The sequence below is a fragment of the Trachemys scripta genome, chromosome 8, assembly GCF_013100865.1.
Source record: "Trachemys scripta elegans isolate TJP31775 chromosome 8, CAS_Tse_1.0, whole genome shotgun sequence".
Lineage (NCBI taxonomy): Eukaryota > Metazoa > Chordata > Testudines > Emydidae > Trachemys > Trachemys scripta.
This window is the reverse complement of record NC_048305.1, coordinates 31,559,542-31,586,317: the sequence shown is the minus strand read 5'-3', so window position 1 is coordinate 31,586,317 and position 26,776 is coordinate 31,559,542. Positions and strand designations below refer to the sequence as shown.

General features: G+C 39.5%; 1 protein-coding gene across 4 annotated transcripts in view; it reads right to left on the bottom strand.

Annotated features, from left to right (window-relative positions):
• KCNIP1 (potassium voltage-gated channel interacting protein 1) overlaps positions 1–26,776 on the bottom strand; it is an 853,580-nt gene that overhangs the window by 120,539 nt on the left and 706,265 nt on the right. Inside the window, exon 1 of one of the 4 annotated variants that reach the window (XM_034778375.1) lies at positions 9,225–9,405. The exons of the other annotated variants lie outside the window; for them this stretch is intronic. Coding sequence (XP_034634266.1) covers positions 9,225–9,333 — 109 coding nt within the window. The 5' untranslated portion in view covers positions 9,334–9,405. Of the gene's footprint in view, positions 1–9,224; positions 9,406–26,776 lie in introns of those variants that run through there. 4 annotated transcript variants of the gene reach the window in all.

Below are 26,776 nucleotides of genomic sequence, written 5' to 3'. Positions count from 1 at the left end.
TGGGATAGCTGCCCACAGTGCACCGCTTCCAATGTCGACGCTTTCCCCGTTAGTGTGGACTCACAAAGTCGAATTACTGTCCTTAGTGTGGACACACACGTTCGACTTTGCAATATCGATTCCAAATATTCGATTTAAGTAAAATCGAACTACTCTCGTAGTGTAGACAAGGCCTAAGAAACTCGAGAGTAAAAAGGCTGGACTTGCTCTCCTGAAAGAGTGCTGAATGCCTCAGTGTTAAACAAAACACAAAATAAATGGTACAGATAATTCAAATGGAGTTCCCAAAATGTAGTCTGTGACTCTGCAGTTAATCCACAAAGTCAGACCCCCTCCTTATACCTTTGGCATAGCTGAAACCGAGAGAAAAGTCATTAAACACCAGAAGCGACTGTCGAAAGCTAATCTGTAGAGACTTCTCAAGTGCTAACAAATGCTACCAGGACTGGGAAATCAGGAAATGATGTGCAACACATAGAATTCCCCTCCATTCACTGATCAGCAAGCAACAGCCAAGGTTGGGAATAAGCCAACCAATCCTTGGCAGTTTCTGCATTAGACTGTCTAATGAAGTCTAGCAGCCAGAGAATTATGTGTGAGATAAAATACTGAAAGTTGAGAACACTGGGAGAAAGCCAGTGATTTCATTAAAGGAACCCAGCAGTGATTAAAAGTTAGAATAACAAAGAGTTAAATAATAGAATATAATTCATAAGTGCATATCTACACACCCCAGTTGCCCATACAGAACACCTATCTATGTAAAAAGAATGTCAAGGTTGAACATATGAGCAATCAAAAATTAGGAAATGACAAAATTAACGTTGCCTGCACAACCTTAGCTCTTCCCCCAGATTTGTATACTTTACAATATTGTTTTGTATCATGAGTACACCATATCACAATGAGGACAAAATGTACAAAGAGTTAAGATTGTACAGGCGACCCTAATTCTGGCGTTTCCTGACATGAGTGCTTCACTTATCTTAATGTATTTTTTTTCTGGACAGTTAAGGAGCCTCCATTACAACTGAGTTATTAACTACACCTCTACCCCAATGATAACGCGACCCGATATAACACAAATTTGGATATAACGCGGTACCGCAGTGCTCGGGGGGGCGGGGCTGCACGCTCCGGCGGATCAAAGCAAGTTCGATATAACGCGGTTTCACCTATAACACGGTAAGATCTTTTGGCTCCCGAGAACAGCGTTATATTGGGATAGAGGTGTATGTATATACATGTGTGTACACACACACACACACACACACACACACACACACAAACCACTTACACTGACATTTCCAGCACACTTAGATGCATTGTCAAATATTATTTTCTAAGATACTTGTAACTGGTGCATCTCAATTACAGTCACTGTTTCATTGATAATTTCCTGAAGGAAGTCCAGGCTGCTGCTGAAGCTAGAGACACAGGAGACGCATGAGAAAGGAGAACTTCATAACTATTGTAAGATACGTGGCTATTTTTTAGAAAAGCCCTCTGGCTAATTTAACTTTAAAACACTTAGATTACCTCACCCCACTCTGGTATTCCATAAAAACCTTGAGGTCCAGCAGAGCTGCTGGGATGTAATAATCACAATAAGAGTTTTAGAATATGTTTCTTATGGACTGAATTGATGTATTTCCCCCATAAGCAGGGAGCGAACCATATCAATTCACCAAGAATGATACATTGTAGAGCAAAACAATCATCAAAAACAACAAAAATTAAAATCTCCATCAGATAGCACAGTTTGCATCTCTTCGGCAACACTTTGCACTGAATAAAAAATGGCTGCCCATCACGGCAGACAGTAGAGTCCTTAAAAATATAGAGGTTTAGTACATGGAAAATAAAGGTAGGACAGTTACATAGCTAAATAGACCAGTGTTTTTTAATTTTCATTTCAAAGTTATTTTACAATAAAGTTTCCATATTTTACCATTGGTTAAGTTTTCAAATGGGTGGTTTGTCAGTGTTTATACTTCAATTAACTCCCTCCCCCCCCCAAGAAATAAGTGAACTTTTACCTTACAAAGTTTTAAAGTCTCCTGACTTTATTATATAGTGAAATACTGTGCAGCATTCCATGTGCATCAAATTATTGTGTATCAAACTGCCATGATAGCAGGTTCCTACATGAATGAACACTATTTTTCACTTAAAAACCCAAAACTTTTTATTCATTTACTCCCCTTTGTTCCCAATGGCAGAGACCAGAAGGAGATTTTTTTTTTATTGTGAATTGTAGTTTTCCTTTCACCTGTTGAAGCAGGTTCAGAAAAAAGAAGGTCCAGATAGAAAAATGAAGTTCAAGAAAAACAAGATGCAGAAGTACCTAATGACAGGTTTCAGAATAGCAGCCGTGTTAGTCTGTATCCGCAAAAAGAAGAACAGGAGTACTTGTGGCACCTTAGAGACTAACAAATTTATTAGAGCATAAGCTTTCGTGGACTACAGCCCACTTCTTCCTAAGAAACCCAAAACATTACAAGACGCATTAGCCAGCAAGAGAATGTCAGCAGGTACATCAAAGTTTATTTCTACATCCTACTAACTAAACAACTATGGCGGTGAGGGGGACAGATTATAGCAAGCAATCATCATAAACATAATTCTGTAATAAAAGCAACTGAGAACCAGATTACACTCTGCACTAGGTCATCTAAGCAGCTATCACAGATCACCACCACCCTCAACCTCAGAGAAGATTTATTGTAATAATACATTGCACTTTTACAGCACCTTTCATTTCAGATGCTCAAAGAGCTTTATGAACATTAATTAAGCTTCTTAACTTCCATTTGAAGTAAACAGTATTGCGGTGATTTGACAGGGAAACTGATGTAGTGGGACACAGAACCAGAGTAAAGCTAAGTGAACAACTGATTTTTTGGTTGGTGGCTGAACAGAATAATTCACTTAGTTTCTAACTGAATTTTTTCAGTTTGTTTCACCAAAATGAAAACCCAGAAAGATTTAATTGGTTCAATTTGAAATGACTTTTTCTAAAGGAAATGTCGCTTTGAGATGACATTTTTGAAAATGGTTATATCTAAACAAGATGTTGAAATGGTTCATTTAGAAAACGTTGATATGAATTGGACTTCTTTGATTTTTTTTTCTTTTTTATTCAGTCAAAACTATTCACTGAATTCGACCTGAATTTCTTAAATAGCTTCAGTCACTCTGAAACTGCAGTTTTTGGCAAATTTACTATTCCTCCCAAACTTTTGTGCAGCTCTAACCCCAGAGTCCTGTCTCCATGTGCTGCTCAGACCACTATCAGCACTAGATGGTACTTTGATATTATGGTGATTGGTTCCTTAGAAAGAACCTAAGATAGCCTTCTTTGTATGAATGTGGTAAACCTAAGTTCATCCCCAGTTTCTTGCAAGGGCCCACTTGGGTTCTCAGTCTGCTAGGATAACAAAAAGTGGAGGCATTGATCCTTTTTTCACATTGAGGGGTGAGCTTACAATAGACCAACAAAGCTGGAAAAGTGAGCTGTTGGGGAGGGTACGTGGTCAGAGCAGTTGGGGGATGGGCTGATTCAGTGCATCAATGACAGTGGTGGGCAACCTGAATGATGCTGTTACACATTGGTTAGAAATCTGCATCCAGGACTGTTTAGTGAAAACAATTCATTAAGGATTAATTGCTCACTAACATACCAATATACTATAGGATACAGCTGGACTAGAGGAATGGCACTGCTCTACAACAGCACAGGAAGCCCCAGTGAGGGGTTTCCCATGGTGCAGTTTGCACAAACCAGCACTAGCTCAGAGTCTGTTAGGTGTGCTACAAATGGTTCCCCCATGTCTCACTTTATTTCTCCTCTTCAGTGTATTTTTTTTTAAAGCTGCAGTTCACTGGATTACACTTCCTTTCTTCCCTCTTCTACCTTTGGTCTTTCTAAAGCTCTTTGAAATAACACATGCAAAAGTGGGGTTTGGAGTTCAGTCTAGACTCCCATTTCCTCTCTTGTAGCTCTTATCTTTATGCATTCTGAGTTGCATGCATAAAAATTCCCCACACATCAAGTCGAGAACAGACATTATCTGACAATCCCCAGTCCCACCTGAAGCTTGTGTCTAACCAACAACCCCAGAAAAAATAAATTGAGTTTGGAAGGACTGCAGGAGCCAACAATCTGATTATGAATTGTGACATCCCCATGGTTCCTCTGTATCCCAACTGTGGGGATGTTTGAATTTGCAGGAAGGGCCATGGCATAATTCCTGCTCATGTTTTTTGTTTTAGACTCTTTCCAACACAAAAAAGGCACATCCATATGTTTCCTGAAGAGCAAGTCGTCCTTGTTCACGGACCATAAGACCTGAGAGAATTTGCTAGTTGGCAATAAGAGTGAAAAAGATTTTTGCATTTCTGCACATAATGCAGGCATAGAGCAGAGTACACTGCAATATATCATATGGGAGACAGCAAGGTATGCATCACCACACTGGAAACCAGGCCTGTAACTGCTGATTCCTACTGCCTTCTTTGGAAGTTACTTTACAGTTGTTGCAAAAAGGAATTTAGTAACAGTCATACCCAAACAGACTCTCTAATCTAGCATTCTGTCTCCTGCAATGGCTAATGCCAGATGCTTCAAAGGAAGGATTAAGCCCCCTATAATGTATCTAATAATACAACTGATTAAAGATTTGCAACCTGAAATCTAAGAATTGATGATGAAGGTCAGCAAATTTGGCAGAGTTCCTTAACTGGGGATACACACAAGCCAGATGCCACAGGGTCAATGAGCAAAATCCTTCAGATTTCACTAGGAGGTTCAGGTTATACAGAACTCAAATATGCAGGGGTACACCCACATCCCCTCACCTCCCAGAATTCCTACACTGTCCTCTACTACCCCGCTTTACGTCCAGGTACTGGCACCCTACCAATTCTTGCCTCTGCTGCCTCTGGGATGTGGTCAAGGGGCTTGGTAATCCCTTGATGAGATAAAGTGGCAGAGAAGTTTTCTAGTGCTCTCTGGAGACCCTTAGGATCTGGTACCAGGGCCAACAGAGATGGCAGGAATGGTGGCCGATATCTAGTAATGGTAAGATTGGTTGGGTCCCAGGTTTGGTGGAGCAGGTCACTGAGTGGGGGAGCAGGCTGGGAATGAAGACCGTACAAACCACAACAGTACTGGTCTGCAACAGTTCATGGACCTAGGCCCAGATTCAAATGCCTCCTGATTTGTGGTGACTTCACAGTTCCAAATGAACTTTTGGACAGCCCTAGTGAATGGTCATATTGTTGCCCTATTCTAGTGTAACAGGATGTGCTATTCCTAGTCACATACTTCAGATGTCTAATTGTTTTCAGGGTTCTACTAAATTATTTGTCTCAACAACATCATGAAACGATTGAGTTCCACCGGTTGATTATACATTATTTACAGATTGCTGAATCATGCACCAGGGTAGAGTAGTTGCTATCCTTTTACACTGAGACAGTTTTAGAGAGCAAAACCCACAACCCATTCAACTGAGAAAAAATCTGTCACCAGTGTAGTTTTCTCCTGTGAAATAACTGAGAACAGCCAAGAAGACAGCCCTACCAGACAAACACACATATTGTGGGGCTCACAACAAATTTTGCTGCATTAAAAGTTAAATCTCTGACTCGCAAAATTCAAGTGGTACCTTTAAACAATATTTAGTTTTCAGGATTTTAAACCCTGATGGTGGTATTATTTAATCAATGTTGATAGCTGTCCAAAAACACACATGATATTTGATCTGGATCTCTTTATTCAGAAGAAATAAAATTTATCAGCACTACAAGGATATCCAAATGATTGATGGATGGAACAAAGCAAGAAGAGTTAGAGCCAAACTCATAAAGCAGTTCTAGAATAGCCAGCACTTGCTCTTATGAGGAGAGTTCTTGGTCCTTTGATAACCAAGGATTACCATAAAATTCACAAAATGTTTTCTTGAATGCCATTTAATGTGAATCATTAATTATGACTACATCCCCACCACTTGCTAGGAAACTAATAATTGACACTTACCTCTAGGAAACTAATAATTGACTCTTACCTCATTCTTTTTGAATTTGGTTGTCTCCTGCAAGCAAGTTTTTACCAACATGAAATTGTGAAATTATGAATGAGGTGGAAGCATGGGAGAGGCTGCCCAACAGGAAACAGTGAAACCTGTAACGTGAAATTCTGTGAAATGAACATCATGCATTTGGCACAGCTCTGATCACGCAAGGGGTTGCTCTTTATAGGGAAGTTTACTGGGTTCAGGTTATGTGGATCTCACACCCCTTCTGTTTCAGGTTGGAAGGAAGGCAGAATCCCAAAGCCAATTGCCGATGAAACTGTTGCCTTCCCCCTGGTTTAGGGTTTTGTTAAGAGAGTTTCATGCAGGTCTAAGTCTTTCTCAGATTTCCAATTGGATTCTTAGGCTGCAATCCCGTAACAAAGCTCAGCATGGGTAGACCTCTGCACTTGTGCCAAATGCCATTGGACCCACCTGCACGACATTCATTGCAGGATCCAGACCTTACTTATGAAATATAACTAGGAAACAGAAGCTGAGAGTCAAGATACTGAGCATTATGTATATTGAACTGCAGGAAATTCTAAGAAGTGTCTTATACTTATTGAACTGCCAATCACACAGTAGTTACTATTCCATAAATCCAGCTTTTCATATTACCCTAATGCAGAATTGGTATCCAATCACTTCTTGTGAAAAAGCAACACAAAAGAGTAGTTTCTAAATAAGCATGTTTTACCTGCAGGAGTTGGCATAATACAAATTCTAAAAGGAAATAACAGCATGATCAATTTCAAGCAACTGGGAGCCAGTTTGCTTAAACAGTGCAGTGTCTAATTTTAGGGCTTTACACAGAGTCATGAAACCGCATGTGGAATCACTTGCCTCTAGATAAACAAAAGCAGTGATCATCTACACTGAATGTAAAGGCAAGCTAGAAATATTTATGCTGCAACCCCATGACCAGGGCTCCAACATGTTATGGGAATACAAATCATAATAATAATGTACCACACTTACCCACTGTTACCTAACAGGTCAAATAAAAAGTTTCACGTTGAACTTAAAGATTTCCAAGGGCCTGATGTCTGCAATACTTACTCATGTGACATCTGTACAACTACCTGCAAGTGTAAGTGTTACTCAGCATAAGTAAGGGATCAAAGAATTCATACCCCAAAGGGAGGGAAAGCTCCTATAACTTGTGAACAGTAACTGTACATTTCTCAGACTCCTGCAGAATCTTAAGTGGACAATTCCGAAGTCAGGAAGGAAAAAAAAAGCAACAATCAAAGAAGAGGTTTATTTTATGGTGCGCCTATACTTTGTCAGATAGTCCATTAGTACTGTGAGATGTTCTAACTAGGGTGCTCACTGCAAAGATTTATGAGGCACAACAATGCCACGTTCTGCACCTGAATGGGCTGAATGACGCTGTTACACATTGGTTAGAAATCTGCATCCAGGACTGTTTAGTGAAAGCAATTCATTAAGGATTAATTGCTCACTAAAATACCAATATACTATATGATACAGCTGGACTAGAAGAATGGCACTGCTCTACAACAGGGCTACTTTTAACATTTATTACTTCCCTTTACCTTTGAATGGACATCTTTCTCCTTTGTCCCTTATTTGAATTTCCTGGGGAAACATTGCGGAGACTGGTCTGGGTAAGTAATCTATTTTAAAAGTGGATTTACTGTCAGTAGCTCTGGAAAGAATATATAGAAATGTCCTTGCCCTTAAACAGGTAGCAGTGCAACTGCTTCTGCATTTCATTTTACATTTCTTCCCAACACATTTTATGAAGGTGAGTGTATCTTTTGAAATCGATAGTTACTGTTAGGTGCTTTTTTTTGGTGGAGGAGGTGGGGAACAGATCTTACTGGAGTTCAATTCATGTAAGGGCAGACTAAAGCTGTTGTGTTTCACTCCTGTTATAGGGAAAACGCAAACATGTATGTATTGACAATACATTCAACTTAAATCTTCTACTCTAATATTCTAAATAAAAAAATATTTTCTATAAGTCACAATTTATTTTTATATTTTGTTAACCATCAGTGAAAACTTTCTACCCATCAGGTATCTTATAGCACAGTGATTTTTACAATGACTGGATTAAAATTAATATGCTGCTTTCCTCTCAACATCACTCAGTAAAAGATAAAACTTGTACTTAAGGAGAATACTAATTGATGTATTTCTTTCTTTAATTTCTCACTAAATATTCTGACAGTTTTACATAACCTATATTTCAAAGGAAACCTCTGTCAAGAAACTGCTGTCTTTGTTATGATTTCAGACAATTCTGCTCCTCTGTTAGGAAAACTTGGCAGCGTTAATCATCTATGCATGAGTGAACTCCTAGAGATCTGCCAGGGACTACTGGCTTCCCTCTTTTTTTTTTTTTTTAATTTTTATTTGTTTCATACCAATGGTTGTTTTTTAATGAATTTCACCATTGGGGTGAGTGTCACTGTGTGGTTAGAAAACACACATTTATTGCCTAAATTTACTTAAATAATTCAAATACATATGCTTTGCCTGTTCCTATCAAATATCACAGAAAAAAATATTTCTTAACTAAATCTGACAGAGAGAGAGAGATCAGTCCCCTCAGGATAGTTCTTCAAATGAGAAACATTTTTTCTACTTAATTTATTTTGTCTCTGGTTTCTCTTATTTGTCTCTGAAGCATCTAGAATAAGAAATGCTCACAAAAAAAAGTTTCTTTTGTACTACATACATTCAAGCGGTTTTTATTTTCTTCAGGTCACAAGAGTAACAGGAGTACTGTCTCTAGTGAACCATACCAAACTAATGAATTAATTATTAGTAGTGCTTCCATTACCCGAAAAGAGACTTTTGTTCCCAAAGAGAGGGTAAAACAAAAATAATACTTAGATAAAAGAAAAGTAGCGTGTGTGGCAAAAATCACAACATAAAATTTCCCTTAGCTATGGTAACGTTCCAAAAGCTAACACAAGCCCTTGAAATAAAGCACAAAGCCTAATTCCAGCACTAAAGACCATATGACTTACAAGGCATGAAGATGAGGATGAGAAATAAGTGCACTGAAAAGCTGATGCTTTATTTCCCTCAATCTGCTACTCACAGTGATTTTGTTGAAATACATTTAAATAAAGGTAAATAGGAGCTGGAAATCTTGGAGGTTCTTACCATCTGACAAGTCAATTAGCCCGAGGTAGTGCAAAAGTTTCAGAGAAGAACACACCACCACCACAATCCCTAAAGTCTGGAGTCCCTCTGACTCTCCTTTATTCCACATCCTTTAAGGCACCACACAGATACCCACTGGTGTGCTAGCCAAACAACTGGCGGACATCTAATGCTGGGAAATCGTCTGTTTGAAGCTTTTCTTCCTGCTGCTCAGTAAGTATCTGGCTCATTTTCTCTCTTCGCGTGTGTGTGTGAGTCTCTCTCTCTCTGCGTTTCTCATCCTCTCCCCCTATTTCCATTTCTTCTCTCTCTCTCATGTGCAAGCAATTTCTGCAGTTAACAGTAATCTATGGTTTTATTCTCTCCCCCCACTCAGGCAATTCTCCCACAAGTTTACTCTGCCCCGAACAACTTAGCATTATGTTGCCTACCTCAGCAATGTTACACATGATTTTTTTAAAAATCTGTGTAAACAATGATTTTCTGTTTTGTTTTGGGTTTTTTTGTAACCCTACCAGTGTAGATGCTTTTTGCAAATGCTTCTGCTGTACTGCATGGAAAGTAAAGGCAAAGCTTGGGGGGGGGGGAGAGGAACATTTTAAGACATTCAGCAGGAAGAATTCCAAGTATCACAGTGACAGGTCAGGATATATTCAATGAGCCCCCGCCCCCACCACTCATAAATCAGCATAGGAACCAGGACTTCAAAACACCACTACCACTTGAGCTAAAGGAACAACTCCATTTGCTGGTAGCTGTAGTGGGCTCTGATATTCTTTGGATTATCTATTAGAGAGGAACACAGTGCATTTAGCCATTCTGTAATATATGCACAGAAGTCTCAAAATCTGGCCTGACATGGGCACCAATTGCAGGCAGGCAAACAAGTGCAGTTTGTTATAGCTTATTCTTGCAACATTTTACTGGTCTGGCTACTTTCCCTCCACTAATGAGTAAAGATGTCATGTCTTTTTTCCATCGCCACCATGGGAGAATAAATTTTGTGCCCCGGCTGGTAATTTTCAGGACTATTGTTGCAGGGCTCCAATAACACTGAATGCTTTTCATCTTTAAAGCACTTTATAAACATCAAGTGAGTCTCACAATATATCTACGGATAGATTTTATTATCCCCATATTACAGGAGTAGAGACTCGAAGAATGAGTCAAGAGCAGAATTAGAACATTGGGTCCCATATTTATGCTCCAGGGAATTACCTCATACTTTTCTCTAATCATATCCCTCACGGTTGCTACCTTTGCTCATTTAAAAACAATACTTTCAGGGACACAGCTGACATGTCAAGGGTCCAAAGCAGCATGTTCATGCCTAGCTAATAGAGCCTCACAGTGTTACTATGGTGCTTGACTGCAGGGCTTCTACCTTCTTTATGATTATTTGTATAGATAACAAGGTTACTTAATAACACTGGAAAAATTGTAGAACTTAGCAAGACAGTATTTCTCCAGATGTAATAGTCTGGACCAATGAATATTCAGTAAGGCCAAAGGAGTTTTTAATTAAAGCACCTGACAAGAAACAGAACAAAGGGTATGGTCTGTGTTGTAATCAGAGGTATGATTACTGCATGTACAATCATACCTGAACTAACTTTAATTTACATAGCTCAGGTGCCAATATCAGTGAAGGTGTGGCGGAATGGACTTCTGTGCAGACTAGCCACCTGAGCAAATACCCAGGGTCCTTGTCAGGATTGTACAACCCATGCTTAAACTAGTGCTGCTGCGTCTTCGCTGCTACTGGTACAGTACTCACACTACCTCGTTTGGCTATGTCTACACATGGTATTGTCGCACCTCCGATTGCCGGGTAAACATACCCATTACCTGGTTTCATCTTTAAACACTATCTTTGTGACAAAAGAGACCTCTGATGCTAACTATGTTAAAGAAGAGAAAAGGAGGTGGCTTTTCTCTCCTTGAAGAATGGTCTGGGGGGGTCAAAGCACTGAGTTGTGTTTTGGGAGTTCTGGGCCTATTCACAGCTCTGCTAAAGACTTTCTTCTTCTTCACATGAACCCTCTGGACCTCAGTTTTCCTTTGGTGCAACAGGAAAAATGTGCGCCACCAGAACCTCAAAGGGATGTTGGGAGGGTTGGTGTTTAAAGAACGCTGAGATCCTCCAAAAGAAACCATCTCAAAAGTAATATTATCAAATATTATAGGTGGCCATGCTATTAGCTGTGAACAATTTATCTTTTCCCATATACAGATGGCCAATGAATAGATCAGGATTTTGCAAATTTATTAGTATTCGTAAGTGTTCAGTCAATAGTATTCATCTATCCAGGTTCTTACACAGTGCTCATCAGCATGATATACGAGCCATTCCTATTTTAGAATGTAGTTACTCTAAAGAGGTTTTGTGCACTATTTGAAGCATCCACCTCATTAGATATTCAATATTCTGGCTGAATGACTGGTCGTAAGTCACATGCTATAGTTTCTGTTCCCTGATTGGGTGACCAAAATTTTATAAGAGAAGCAACACCTGGAGAAATCAATAAGCTACTGAGTCTTTCAGAGAGGAGTGGGGAGCATTTTAAGGTAAAATACATAATAAAGGAGACTAGATATTCTTAGTGTATTTAAAATTTTATTCTGTCCTGTTTTGCACAAAAATATCATTATATTTGATTATGAATGTGAACCACAGAATTTAAAATAGCTGGGTTCCTTTCTGCCAGAGGAAAGGAGAAAGATATAGGGCAGCTTTATTGGCAGTCTAGTAGACTTAGCACTCAGTTGTCTCATGTCACTTCCTACCAAGCAATTGAATGTACACTGTATACAGCAGTCAAGGGAGTCCTTCTGGTATGAATGTGTACACTGACAACAAATATACTAGTTTGTCCACAAATACATTTATCCACAAAGAAATACCTATATTAGCACAAAAACAGATTCTTCCCAATCATACAAACAAAAGCTAATCATACTAACATTCACAGAATAATCCAGTGGTTAGGGCACTCTCACTTTGGATGTGGTGGGAAACCCACACTGAAGTTCTTGCCTGATTTGGAGCAGAGATTTAAACCCAGGTCTCTCTCATCCCCAGTGAGTGCCCTAAACACCAGTCCAGCAGCTACCCTGGAGTGTGTGAGTTGCTGTGTGTATATGCGTCTCTCCCTCTGCACCCATTCTAGGCAGGACAGGAAAATTTTCAAAATCTAAAAAAGTTTTGGGTGACAGGAAAACAGTGTTCCACCCACCTCTAAATTAGAGTTTCCACTAAATGCAACCATGAGTACTACTTAAACCTGCAACCTGATTTTAAGAGTTATGCTCATCCATTCAGGGAGCTAAACCATACCATGGGATCTACACATCCAATCAAAACAACTCCACTTTTGAATATCAAATACACACAACAAAATGATGCTGAATGAGCTACCACCCAAGAATTACTCACAGTAAGGGCTTGGTGAGTAATTCTGCACAATACAGTCAAGAAAAGTGCCATCTTTTTAAAGACAACATGCAAAGAGAGGTGAAATTTGTTGTATACATTGCTCCTTACAATTTATTCACCTTTCTCTAAATATTATGCACTGTCCACATGCAGTTCTCTGGGATCATTATTTAATCTTTATTTTCTCTCTTTCTTCTAGTCAGTATCTTTAGTGCTTCTGATCACAACTTGAATCAGCTTCACCTACACCTAGATCTGGAACATGGATAATTGGGATACAGGACAGATCACCAGGGAAAGGAGTAGGGAACTCTAAGTTTCCCAGAATTTCCATCTACCACAATTTTGTCATGAATTTCATGACGTTTGATGCTTTTCTTAAAGCCCCACCTCCACAAGATGAGTGATGACAAGAGAATCTCAGATTTCATTTTTTTAAGAGTAAGTTTTTAACCATGGTTGCAGAGGAAAACTTGGAATTGTGACCCCCGTAGATCCTAAGAGTTTAAAAACCAGAAAGAAAATAATAACAATGAACTTTTTTTTAACTCTCATTATTTGTAAACTGGTCTTTTGATTTGGGGGGGGCATTACTCGTGGTTCTTCAACATTTGGGGTTAACAATAGTGGGTTCCATCAGAGTTTCCTCAATATTGTTCTGTTGGGGGAGGGAGACAACTCCCACAATCCAAGAATCTTGGAGATTACCTGAAGCCAGCACCATGCCTGTGGCGGCTGCACACTGCATAAGCTCCAAGACCTCTCTACCCCAATGGCCCAATTTCAGCCATGCTGCCTGGGATTCACACAGTCACCACAGCATCTTAGCCACTACAATGGGGGTTTCACAGTGCTGAGGGGCTCCACTCAGTTTGGTATAGCCTCAAACTGAATTCCCTGCTGGTTGCTAAGGGAGAAAATATGCACCATGCAGCTGTCCTATCCAACCCTTACTGAACTTTCCACTGGAGGTTACTGGGGTAGAGAGGGATGGGGAAGCAGCTTCCCCTGCGATCACCACTCTGCACGGACAGCTGTCAGCATGCAGCTCCTCACACAGTACCCGGGCCCTCCGGTGTGTAACTAACTGAAAAGATGAGCTCTCTGGTTCTACTTTAATATTTACACCATCAGGAATAATTGAGCAGAAAGTTGGCTGCGTTCTTACTGAGATATATTTGTGCTGGGATTTAAACAAGCTGCTCAGCTTAGCTCCCCATAGGACCCTGCACAGAAGCACATTGTCAGATCTTCTTCAGAAGATGAAAAAATATTGATCAGCTGTAGAAGTGAGGAAGGTATAGCTCATCTACACATAGATGTTTTATCAGAGCTTCTCATGGGGCCTCAAGTAAAACCCAACATTCAATGAGCCTCAAACTTGACTTGGATTCCAAACTTTTGGAGCTCTCTGGAATTAATTACATTCCGTAACAATAAGACTTTCTGAAGTTCTAGAACAGCTTTCAGTTAGAGAGTCTGCACTTCACAAATATTCAGTAACTATGCCTGTGAGATATGTACTAATATTCCCATTTTACAGACAATTGAACTGAGGAAGAAAACGAATAAGCAATTTATCCAAGTTGACGCAGAAAATAAGCAGCAGAGCAGGGATTAGGATCTACGAGCAGCAATTACTGGTCCTGTGTTCTAACCAGAGCATCACACTTCCTGCAGAACAGCATTCAAAAACTACACAGATATTTTCAATTATACATGAAAGTGTTAAACTCCCTGATGAATCAATAGAAAAAGCTGTATGTTTGCCAGCAACTTAAAACGAAAACAAAAACACTGTGTAAAAAACAAATCATGAACACATTCAAAATGATAGATCTCTTGATGACAGATACACTTACTGGTTCCTGGCATACAGTAGCTCCTGCAGGCAATAAACATTTAGAATATTGCAATTAATTGCAATAAAGGTTTCTGCTGTGTGTGTGAAACATGTACCTCTTTGGAACGTATATTGGTATTATATAAAGATCATTCAAAATAATTTACAATGAAAAGGAGTTTGTAGGAAAAAAGGAATTGCTATAGTGGATCAGACCAATGGTCTATTTAGTCCTTAAAATCAGCCAGGTCGAAATGCATCATAAAGTTCAAGAACCCCTGCAATGGACAAACGCAGAACAAATTTCCCACAGAGGAAGTTTCTTTCTGTGCCCAGGCAGTTAGTAATTGATTTATACTCTGAAGAACAGGAGGTTTACATTCCTTATTTTGTTTTAAATGTATCAAAAATAACTGTGGATGCTCTTATTATCCATATATATTTTTAAAAAACTTCACTGAATCTTGTGGCAATGAGTTTCACAGGTTAATTACATGTGATGTAGAAAAGCTTTTTTTTTTAATTAACCCTTAAGTTTGATTAAATGTTCCCCTGTTCTTGCATTATGACAATGGATAAACAGGATCATCTGAATAATTTTTTCTATAAGATTCATTATTTCATATACCTCTAGCACATCCCCCCCCTAATTAATCTCCTTTCTACACTGCACAGTCGGGGGCATGGATCAGCATTCATGTCATGCTCCAGATTCAGTGATAAATTCTGGTACTGTGCCACCTGAGACACGGTGCGCATATGCTGAGATGACTGTACTGTCCAAATCATTTCATTTCTTCATATGGAAATTTTTCTATAGCTCTAATAATTTTCATTAACTACCCCCACCCCACTTCCTGACACCCTATTTCTGCTGTACTTTATGAGATGGGGGTAATGAGCTCATTTGCAGTATTCCAGGTGGGAGCATAACATCAGATTATATAAAATACTGAAAATACAACAATACTATTTTCCATGTAGTTTATCCATCCTAACATTTGGTTTGCTTTTTTCACTGCCACTGTGCATGAAGCAGAGGATTTCATGGAGCTGGCCAAAACGATGCCCAGATCTTTTGCATGAGTGATTATAATCCAACTAGAACCTAGATGTGTGTATCAATAGTTTATTTTTTTTCTTTTAATATGCATCACCCTATATTTCTCAGCAATGAATTTCATTTGCCATCATGCTACCTGTTCATCTAGCTTGGGTAGGTCCTTTTAGAGTTTCTCAATTCCCACTAAATAATTCTAAATAATTTTGTTCCACCATCTGCAAAGTTTGAGGATAAAAAACTATTGATTGATTCCTGCTGACAGCTGCAAAATTACAAGGATTTTAGCAGATCTGGTGTATTGGGAACTGATGTTTTAGGGTACTAGCTTAACGTATTAGCAATCACTAGCTATTTAGGGACAATGGGCCACATTTCATTTTCATTTGCGCCAGTGCAAATCCACAGCAGCTCCACAGATACAAATTAATTTGGTTTGAAAGCTGCACACCAATTAGGCAGGACTATCACATTTTTGTTTTCTGGCACTTATACAGTCTTCAGTGTTTTTGGAAGTAATGCCTAATTACAAGTTATTCTCATCACCTGAGGACACATTCTGCATAGTGATAAGTGAGCCACAATTGTTTCATTGGTTTGGGTCAAATAAAACACAGAAGTTTGGATGCTTCTCTGGCTGTGCTGTGCAGAGAGCTAGGGATCAGGAGTTCTTTCTTATGCTTCTTATTGTACCATTACTTCCATGTGTGATCATGGGCAAATCAGCAACAGCTAGATAGTGTCTTGAACCGCATAGTTGTCCTGCCCCAGGGAGAACTCCTGGGAAACAATTATAAGGCAACTGAGCTGGAAGGAAGAATTTAATCAGAGAAATGTGAATGATAATTGGCAAACGTTTAAGACCACTTAACTAAAAGCCCCAAAAGTCACAATCTAGGAAGAAGGCTGTATTGATTAAAAAAACAGACCTGGTTTAGAGGGGAAGTGAAGGTAGCTACAGAAAATAAAAATAACAAATGGAATAAAGGGAAAGTTGATAAATATAAGATAGGAAGCTAGGAATTGTAGAAAATAGATAAGGGAAGCAAAGGGAAATAAGGAGAAATAGATGGTCAGCAGAGTTAAGAGCAAGGAAGAGTTTTCAAATATATTAGGAACAAAAAAAAAATGCTGACAATGGTATTGGTCCATTATCTAGATGGAAACTGTAGAACTACCAATAATAATGCAGAAAAGGCAGACGTGTAATAAATATTTCTGTTTTGTATTTGGGAGAAAACAAATAATGTAGTCATACCATAGAAGAACACTCTTTCCATTCCACTGGTATCTCAGGAGGATGTAAAACAGCAGCTACTGAAGTTAGATATTTCTAAAATTACCTTGTATTCAAGAGTTTTAAAAAAATCTATGTGAGGAGCTCGCTGGACCATTAAGGTTGATTTTCAATAAGTCTTAGGACATTGGGGAATTTTCAGAAGACTGGAAGAAATGGATGCTGTGCCAATATTTAAAAAAAGTTAACTGGATGACCTGGGTAATTATAGGCCTGTCAGTCTGACATCAATCTTGGACACGAATATGGAACAGTTGATATGGGTCTTGATTAATAAAGAATTAAAGGAGCATAGTATAATTAATGCCAATCAATATGGTTTATGGAAAATAGATCCTGTCCAACTACCTTCTTTTGATGAGATTAGAAGTTTGGTTGATACAGGTAAAAGTGCTGATGTAATATACTTAGATTTCTGTAAGGTGTTTGACTTGGTACCACACCACATTTTGATTAAAAAACTAGAATGATATAAAAATAACATGCTCCAATAAAAAAGATATTACCTCACCCACCTTGTCTATCTAATATCCTGGGAGCAACACGGCAACCACAAGAACATTGCATACATAAAATTAACATGGCACACATTAAATGGATTAAAAGCTGGCTAACTGTCAGGTCTCAAAATGTAATTGTAAGTGGGGAGGTGTATTTCTAGTGGAGTCCCACAGGGATTGATTCTTGGACCTATGCTATTCAACACTTTTATCAATGACCTGGAAGCTTGGTGCAAGCAAACAATATGTGTTTTAATACAGCTACATGTAAATGTATCCATCTAGAAACAAAGGATTTAGATCATACTTACAGGATGGGGGACTCTATCTTGGGAAGCAGTGACTTTGATAAAGATTTGGGGGTCATAGTGGATAATCAGCTGAACATGAGCTCTGAATGCAAGGCTGTGGCCAAAGGGGCAAATGCAGCCCTTGTATAAATATATAGAGAAATCTCAAGTAGGAGCAGAAAACTATTTGTTCCCCATGTAGCTATTTATAGATTGTAGTCAAGTCACCCCTTGACATCCTCTTTGTTAGGCTCCAGGAACTCAATCTTTTTAGCGAATCACTGTAAGGCATGTTTTCTAATCCTTTAATCATTTGCGTGTCTCTTCTTCGAGCCCTCTCCAATTTATCTATGTTCTCCTTGAATTGTGGACACTAGAACCTAATAGAGAATTCTAGCAGCAGTCACAGATAAAATAACTTTATAATGGTCTCGTCAGTCAAGCAGACAAAGGTATAACATGATCCAATGGCTGAAAGTTAAAGCTAAGCAAGTTCAGATTAGAAATAAGGTGTATATTTTTAACAATGAGGGTGCTTAATCATTGGAGCAATTTATCAAGGTTCATGGTGGATTCTCCACCACTGGCAATTTTTAAATCAAGATTGAATGTTTTTCTAAAAGATCTGTTCTAGGAATTATTTTGGTGAAGTTCTATGGCCAGTGCTGTACAGGAGGTCAGACTAGATGATCACAATGGTTTCTTCTGACCTTGGAATCTATGAAACTATAAAAACCTGTGAGTTAGTGACGACTTTCCCTGCTGCCCCCTTACTGCCAGGGGAATAACTTGCAACAGCCCTTTGCCAGGTATAGCACTCCCTCGTCCATGAGCTTGAGAGGGCAATCAAGGCTCTGTCCGCTCCCCACACACTTGCTTCCCAGCTCAGCCAACATGCCTGAGGCAAGATGTAGACAGGCCTTGAAAGAAAGCAGAGGCTAGTAACAGCGTTTGCCACCATCAGGCATCTTTGTGCTTGCCTCCTTATCTCTAAAATGGGATTATTAATACTTTTCCATCTTTGCAAAGAGCTTTGGAGGAAAGGTGCTATAAATTCAAGCTCAGAACCAAGGAGTCCTATAGTCACTAGAAAAAACTCCTTGAGCAATATTAGATATACTACCCAAGGCTGAACTGAAGTCTTGGTATATGTTTGGACTAAACAAGGTGTTTCAATGGCAATCCATTAGCCATTGTTTACTGAAGTACTCTTTTTCTAAGGGGGCTTTCTTATCTCTGATACATAGTGAAAGTTTTTCTTCCATATCAATATACTCCACATCTAAAAGGAGAGACCACAGTAAGTAGCAGAGGCCCAGAGGAGAATTCTGATTACAAAACATTGAGAATAAACTTCTCAAGCTCCTCCCGCACAATTGCCAAGTTCATACTATTTGAAAGTGTTTATTTTCCTTTTATCTTTCTTCCATCTTCAGCTATACGCTATTGTCCTTTTTCCCATCTCTTAGTATTTCACCCCCAGCCTATGCTATAATTCTGTCCAAACTCTCCGCATCAGATCCTCTTCCTGCAACAATTCAGATTCAGTAAGATTTCATCTTGAGTCTTGCCTTCATTCCTAGGAGGACTCTAATTTCTCTTCGCCTTAAATACAGAGCACCTCATCTTACACAAAATTCACTCATTTGGGGTGCACACAAAACAAAAGGTGTAAATCCAACAGCTACCAAAGACAACATTGTAAAAGCATAGTGTGTGACATAGAATCATAGCACTGGAAGGAACCTTGAGAGGTCATCTAGCCCAGTGGTTCTCAAAGCCGGTCCGCCGCTTGTTCGGGGAAAGCCCCTGGCGTGCCGGGCCGGTTTGTTTACCTGCCGTGCCCGCAGGTTCGGCCGATTGCAGCTCCCACAGGCCGCGGTTTGCCGCTCCAGGCCAACGGGGGTTGTGGGACGCCTCAGCCAGCACATCCCTCGGCCCGCACCGCTTCCCGCAGCCCCCCATCGGCCTGGAGTGGTAAACCGCGGCCACTGGGAGCCGCGATCGGCTCAAAGGTGCCACAGGACCCTCTGTTGCTTTTTACAGATTCAGACTAACACGGCTACCCCTCTGATACTTCATTTTCTGGGTCATTCTCACTACTCAGGGAGAGTGAAATGGGGGGAAAAAACCTCCTAGGCTCTGTTGTCCTCTATTCCTCCATTCTAGCATGTGCACACACACATTTGATGAGATGGGGAAAGGAAGAATGGGAGAGAGGGATTGGAAAGTGAAGAGGAGAGTGTGTGATGGAGAGAAAGTAAGAAATGGGAGGTAAGAAATGAATACGGAGCGAGAAAGGAGTACGCTGAATGAGAGAGGTGATAAGGTGTAAGGAGAGAATGGGAGTTTGGAGCGGCTGTGCTCATAATTTTTAAACTTTAGCTCAGGTGGTTATTCGTTCCACGGGCAAAAGAAAAAAAAAATACTCCACTGCAACGTTCCATCTAGATGACCTGTTCTTTGGCTCCAAACCTTAGCGGTCAACAGGAACCCGATGAGCATTTTGTATTAGAACTTCCACTTGAGATAAGAACAATTCTTTGATTTTGATTTTTAAAGAAGTACAAATGGATGCAGTAAGCAGGAGCCAAAAGAAGCTGGCACAAAGTGGAACTCACCAGAGGCTAGAGGATGATAGAGTTGTTGCTCAGTGATGTCACCTCTTCCATCTATGGTTTTACTAAGTGGTGCTTAGTAACATGTAACCCCCTGCTCCCAGACATCTCTTTAACAGGACATGTTTTCACACCCTTAAGACACATTGAATTCGGTGCTTGAGGGTGATAATGAACATGGTGCTTTTGGGGAGTTTGCAGCACACTTTAAAAGATATTCTGAGATTTTCTTTCTAACAAATGAAGATTGACACAAGATTGTCATTCATAAAATGCTTTCTCTGTATCAGTTCTAGGACATGATAAATATGATACAGAAGTAGTTTGTTATTTACAGGTACCCTGCCTTTCTAAATGCTCTTAATAGTTTCTAACTGAAAACTCTTAAGCAAATGACCACTAGGAACTTATATATTTTAGCCACTTGTTTCTCTCTTGTAGGTTCAAAAAAATCAAAGAAATAAAATTGATTAAACCATCTTGCACTGTGCTCACAGCTCATATATCATACCACGTTTTCTACTACTACCCATACTCATCTGCCTTTTGCTGTTCCATCCAACTCTTTGACCCTCTATGACAAGACACAAGTGGGACAGTTATTTGAGGCAGGGACTGTTTTAACAGCCCCCAACACTATGTGGAACTGATCATGTTTGGCCCTTCCAGAATATAAATAAATAAATAATGATAAAGCAATTGTGCTTCTGCATGTACAGGACCACCCGTAGGCTACATATTGCATCCTTACTTGTCCTGCTTTTACCCATGGACAAAAAAAAAAAAAAAATCACAAGCTGCTTTTTTTCAAAGGATGTAGTTAGCACTTAGCATTCTGAATGCTTCCTCTGAGCGTGGTTTCCACGAGCTTGTGCTCTTTAGAGCTGCCTGAGTAATCTTTGCTGCAGTGCATCCTGCTCCATGACTGTCGTGTGAAACCCTTCATTAATCCACAGAGCAGGGGCAGCGCAAGGAGCAGCAGCACAGACTGCCCTGCCAAAGCTCTTGATGTCCTATTCAGAGGGTGCTTCTTCTAGTTCTGAGGTTCATATGTAATTGACACCTTTTATAAATGGCTATATTAGAGAAGAATTATATACACAGAAGGCCATTCCTGACTGTCCAATGCCTTTCTTGTAAGAAGAATGATTTACTATATCGAAGTTTTCTATATCTGTCACTAGAAGTTATTCATTTTATCTTGCTGCCATTGATTTTAGTAATATCTCTGACTCCATTTAAAATGTTCTAAAAATCTGGTGCTAGAAAAATGTACTATATTAAGAAAACCTTACATTTAAGGACAGTCATTTTTTCTCCTTGTTTGATAAAACAGCAGCTTATTAATTGCAAAGACATGTTCTTGTGAAAATGAACACTGCTTAATTTCCATTATTAAACTAAATATCGGTTTGGATAAGCCAGAGTATGCTTTACTGATGTACCAATAGATCACAGCTCAGCCCCGGAGGGAATGTGCTTTGATGAAATGAAATAATATTTCAGCTGTCAGTACTGATGCAGTTCTGAGCTTTGCAAGGCACAGGAAAAAAACCCCACAGTGGTGGTGTCAAATTATGTCCGGAGGTATTGGAGATGATCATTTAGTTAATCAAAAATACAAAACACTCTGCACACATTGAAAAGTTCTTGGCTAGCAAGTTCTTGATCCTTAAGCACTTTACATTCATAATTAGTAGCTAATTATGATTAGCTCCTTTGTTAAATGGCTGATAAAATATGCGCTACAGTGAATTCATTTGATATGAGATTTATCCCCAGTCAGATCTTCACAAAAAGTTCATCTGAATTCTAGCAACCTGTCAAGGCTGTATCCCCATTTTGAACTTTAGGATACAAATGTGGGGGCCTGCATGAAAACTTCTAAGCTTAACTACCAGCTTAGGTCTGGTCCGCTGCCACCATCCCAAAGCTAATTCCCTTCCCTGGGTAGCCTTGAGAGACCTTCACCAATTCCCTGGTGAATACAGATCCAAACCCCTTGGATCTTAAAACAAGGAGAAATTAACCATTCCCCCTCCTTCCTTTCACCAACTCCTGGTGAATACAGATCCAACCCCCTTGGATCTAAAAACAAGGAAAAATCAATCAGGTTCTTAAAAAGAAGGCTTTTAATTAAAGAAAAAGGTAAAAATCATCTCTGTAAAATCAGTATGGAAATTAACCTTACAGGGTAATCAAACTTAAAGAGCTCAGAGGACTCCCCTCTAGTTTTAGGTTCAAAGTACAGCAAACAAAGATAAACACTCTAGTAAAAGGTACATTTACAAGTTGAGAAAACAAAGTAAAACTAAGACACCTTGCCTGGCTATTTACTTACAAGTTTGAAATAGGAGAGACTTGTTTAGAAAGATGTGGAGAACCTGAATTGATGTCTGGTCCCTCTCAGTCCCAAGAGCGAACGAACTCCCAAACAAGCTTCTTAACCCTTTACAGGGAAAAGGATTTTGGAGTCTCTGGCCAGGAAGGATTTTATAGTACTGTACACAGGACAGCTGTTACCCTTCCCTTTATAGTTATGACACAACCATTTACCACTTTTCCTCAGCTTCCAAAGAGAAGAAAGTTGATAGAATTGGCTCTCCCAGCTCCCATAACTAATTGCCTAGTTTTATTTACTGAAAAAGTAACTTTTCAAGTCAATTTAATGTTGGTCAAAGGTGCTAGATTTGCACCTGGCTCTGCAAATTTAAGCCTATTATTTTGTCCGTGAAATGATTACTATAGTCATGCAAGCCTTGCCTTAGCTTCTCAATTAATATTAGAGCTGGGTGAATAATTCCTAGTGCCAGATTCTGTGATCCTCTAAGGCTGCTTTGCGGTTCATAACCACCTGCTGTGACAGCCACTCCCTTTGCCCCTGGCATAAGAGGGAGGGAAGGAATGTGTTGGAGACATCCTGTGGAAAGGTGGGCCATTGCAAAATGGAGCTACACCCAATCAACCACTGGCATAAGGTAACTCAGGGACTTCCTGCCTGAAGTGTAAACTAGAGCTGCTCCTATGCTCAGGATCAGAAATCGAGACTGGTAGGACCATGAGGATCATGGAGAGGCAACAACCTCACTATGGTGAAGGTTGTATCAGTCTTACAATTATAAAGTTTTGCTACCTCTCTAATATGCTCAGGAAAAGTTGTTTAATCTATAAATACACAAAGTGAAAGTGATAAGGGATGTTGGTGCCAAATTTAGGGTGCATTAGACAAACCAATGTAGATATGTGAAGGGAAAAAATAGTTCCCCCAGATTAAATTAAATCCCTAATTACCACCTTTTTAACATATTATAACTCCACAATGGGAAGGCCAAAAAATGTCAAACTAGGCCTATTGATTAGATTTTGGCCACTGATATTGCACAATACCATGGTTTATTTCTTCAAAATATAAATGCAATATATTAGCTTCTAAAATAGATCAGAGTTCTCTTACCACCAAATCTGATGTAACAAAGGACATTAATAAAAGGGGTATCAAACTCTGCAGGTTTATAAAACCCCACGCTGCCAGAATTCTAAGGTTTCTAAACTGCCAGAATTTGTAAGGTACCAAGGAAAGTTTTAAGTAGACTTTAAAAATAAGCAGTCCATAACTAGATTTCCAATATAAGCCAGGTTTAACCACCTAACCTGTATAACTAAACCAGACCATCAGAGAGTTCTCAAGTGCAATCTTCAGTGAGATGAGAATATTTTGGCAAAATTGGAGTGATTTAGACATGGTATTTTTTAATATAGAAATGATAAACTTGAGAGGTTTTCACTTTTTGAAATGTATGTCTTGCTCTGCAAACAGTTATGTCAAAAACAGTTTAGGCTGGAAACTGTGAAATGAGGAAGAGAAAGAAGAATTCCAAAGAAAAATATACAGTATCTATCAATGCATGTGAGATCAACCATTGTTCCAACTTGTCTGAGGGTTCTTTTATACAGTTATTCCTTCCGTCCTCATGATTAGCCAATATTCAAAATATTGAGCACCTTTCAGCATTCCTGCATCTATATGGATGCATAGTACAGATTGCTATTAGAAAGAATTCTTTAGGTAAACTTTTAAAGGAATTATTCTGGAAGAAACACACAATTACATTTAAAAATTTTTTTAATCTGAACCAGTTTTAGGAACCAAAAATAATTTGCGAGATTCACAAAACATCAAATTCCACAAAGGATGCCAATCCCTAGTCAATTGTCAACTCCAATATCATCAAACGAGGAATTGTGGAAACACATTTGATTCTGCACCTGGGCAAATTGGCATGGATTCTACTCTATAATTGGTCTAAACAGGAAGGAAATTTTCAAGAGTCTAGTTGTCCAGATTTCAAAAATAAAATCATTTGTGCTAGCATATCTTCCTCTGAATGTCAAACAGGCAATCCTTAGCAGTTAGGATATGGACATACACACATCCAAGCATGGATAACCATTAATATTTAGAATTTTATAGACCATAGTATAAACTAAAATATATATCCTACTGTACAATACAATGTCATCTAGAGTACTAGTTAGGAGAGAAACAGCATCTATTTAGTACATCATCTTGGATCTACCATTCAAACACACACTGTGACAATCAGGGTCCAGAGAGACAAAGGCGCAAAAGAGGGGCTCTGCACCTCCAAAGAATAAGTGTTAATCAATCAACTGGTTTACACAATGTTGTGTAAAAAAATATGTCTAATGAGATCTGTTATGAAACCTTGTAATGTTTTGAACTAGATGGTCATTTTAAGCTATGTGCACAGACTGTGGTTATGAATTCATGTATTTGTGTAGATATAAAACTGTGCTCATAATTTTGCTGCAACATTCAGTTCCAACCTCACAACAGGACAGTGGCTAGTCAGGCAAGGAGGTGCTGCCTCCCCAACCAGATGAGTGGAGCTCCAAGCACCTAGCATTGTACAAACCAGGAAAAGACAAATGACAGACAACTGAAGTTAAGATAAGAGGGAAGGTCCTCTCATGGATTGGTAACTGCTTAAAAGAGGAAACAAAGGGTAGGAATAAATGGACAGTTTTCAGAATGGAGAGAGGTAAATAGTGGTGTCCCCCAGGGATCTGTACAGGGCCCAGTCCTATTCAACATATTCATAAATAACCTGGAAAAAGGGGTAAACAGTGAGGTGGCAAAATTTGCAGATGATACAAAACTACTCAGGATAGTTATGTCCCAGGCAGACTGCAAAGATCTACAAAAGGATCTCACAAAACTGGGTGATTGGGCAACAAAATGAAATGCTGCATCCCCTCTTTGACAGAGAATACATGGGTAAACTGTTCAGAGGAGACAGATGAATTCCCTTTCCTAATATCAATTACCTAATACAGAAACCTGAAGTTGCATCTTTATGTTTATTTTCTGCGTCACTTGTATGTGTTTGCTTTTACTTACTATGTTATCTCTGAATCTGTGCTTTTTTATTAAATAGACGTTTTGTTTATTTTTACCCCAAGCAGGTGTGCAAACTTTGCGGAGTGTGTATGCTAAAGTGAACTGATAGCTGGCGTAAAAGTTTCACTCCTTCAGAACTGATGAACCAAAGGGGAAAAATCCAAGAGTCTGGTAGTTAAGAACTCAGGGTACACAGATGTGGGGAGACTCTGGACTGAAAGCGTTGTTGAGGTCACCCTGCAAGGAGGAACTGGTCTGGTGGAAGTCAGGGTGAGACCTTTATGTTTGTGGGCTGGCTACTGCTGTCAGGGTTTTGAGCCATAGAAGCAGAGCGCTAAGGCATCCAAAGTCACAAGGCAGGTGGTGACAGAACCAGTACTGGGTTTACAATGGTGCCAGCCCCACACTCAGAAGGGGCCCTGGCATGGGTGGGGGACTTGGGCTCATGGTCAGGGGCTAAAAACTGCAAAGTAGATGTTTGGACTCAGGCTAGAGCCCAGGCTCTGAAACACTGTGAGGGAGAAGCATTTGGAGCCAGGACTCCAGCCCAAGCCTGCATATTACACTGCTAGTTTTAGCCCCACAGTGCAAACCCAACTCAGTTAACCTGGGCGCTGAGACTTGCTGCTGTGTTTTTTGTTTTGTTTTGCTGCATAGACGTACCCTTAGTCATGCTCCGTTCTGTTCCCCCTCGGTTATTTCTGGATCCTCCAAGTATACACATTTTAGTTTTCCTGAAAAGCATCAGTCTGTGTCTGATCCACTTATTTGCTGCATGCTAAATTTGTATGTTCCGCTCCTTCAAGAGAAAAAGGTGTCACAGGCAATCACAAGAGAAGGGAAGAATAGTCTACTGGTTTGGGTACTAGCCTGGGCTTTGCAAGACCTGGGTGCAATTTCCTGCTCTGCTACTAAATTCCTCTGTGACCTTGGGAAAGTCACTTACTTTCTCTGTAAGATGGGGTACTAGCATTTCCCTAACTCACAGGGTGAGGACAAATACGTTAAAAATTGTTTGGTTTCAGAGTAACAGCCATGTTAGTCTGTATCCGCAAAAAGAACAGGAGTACTTGTGGCACTTTAGAG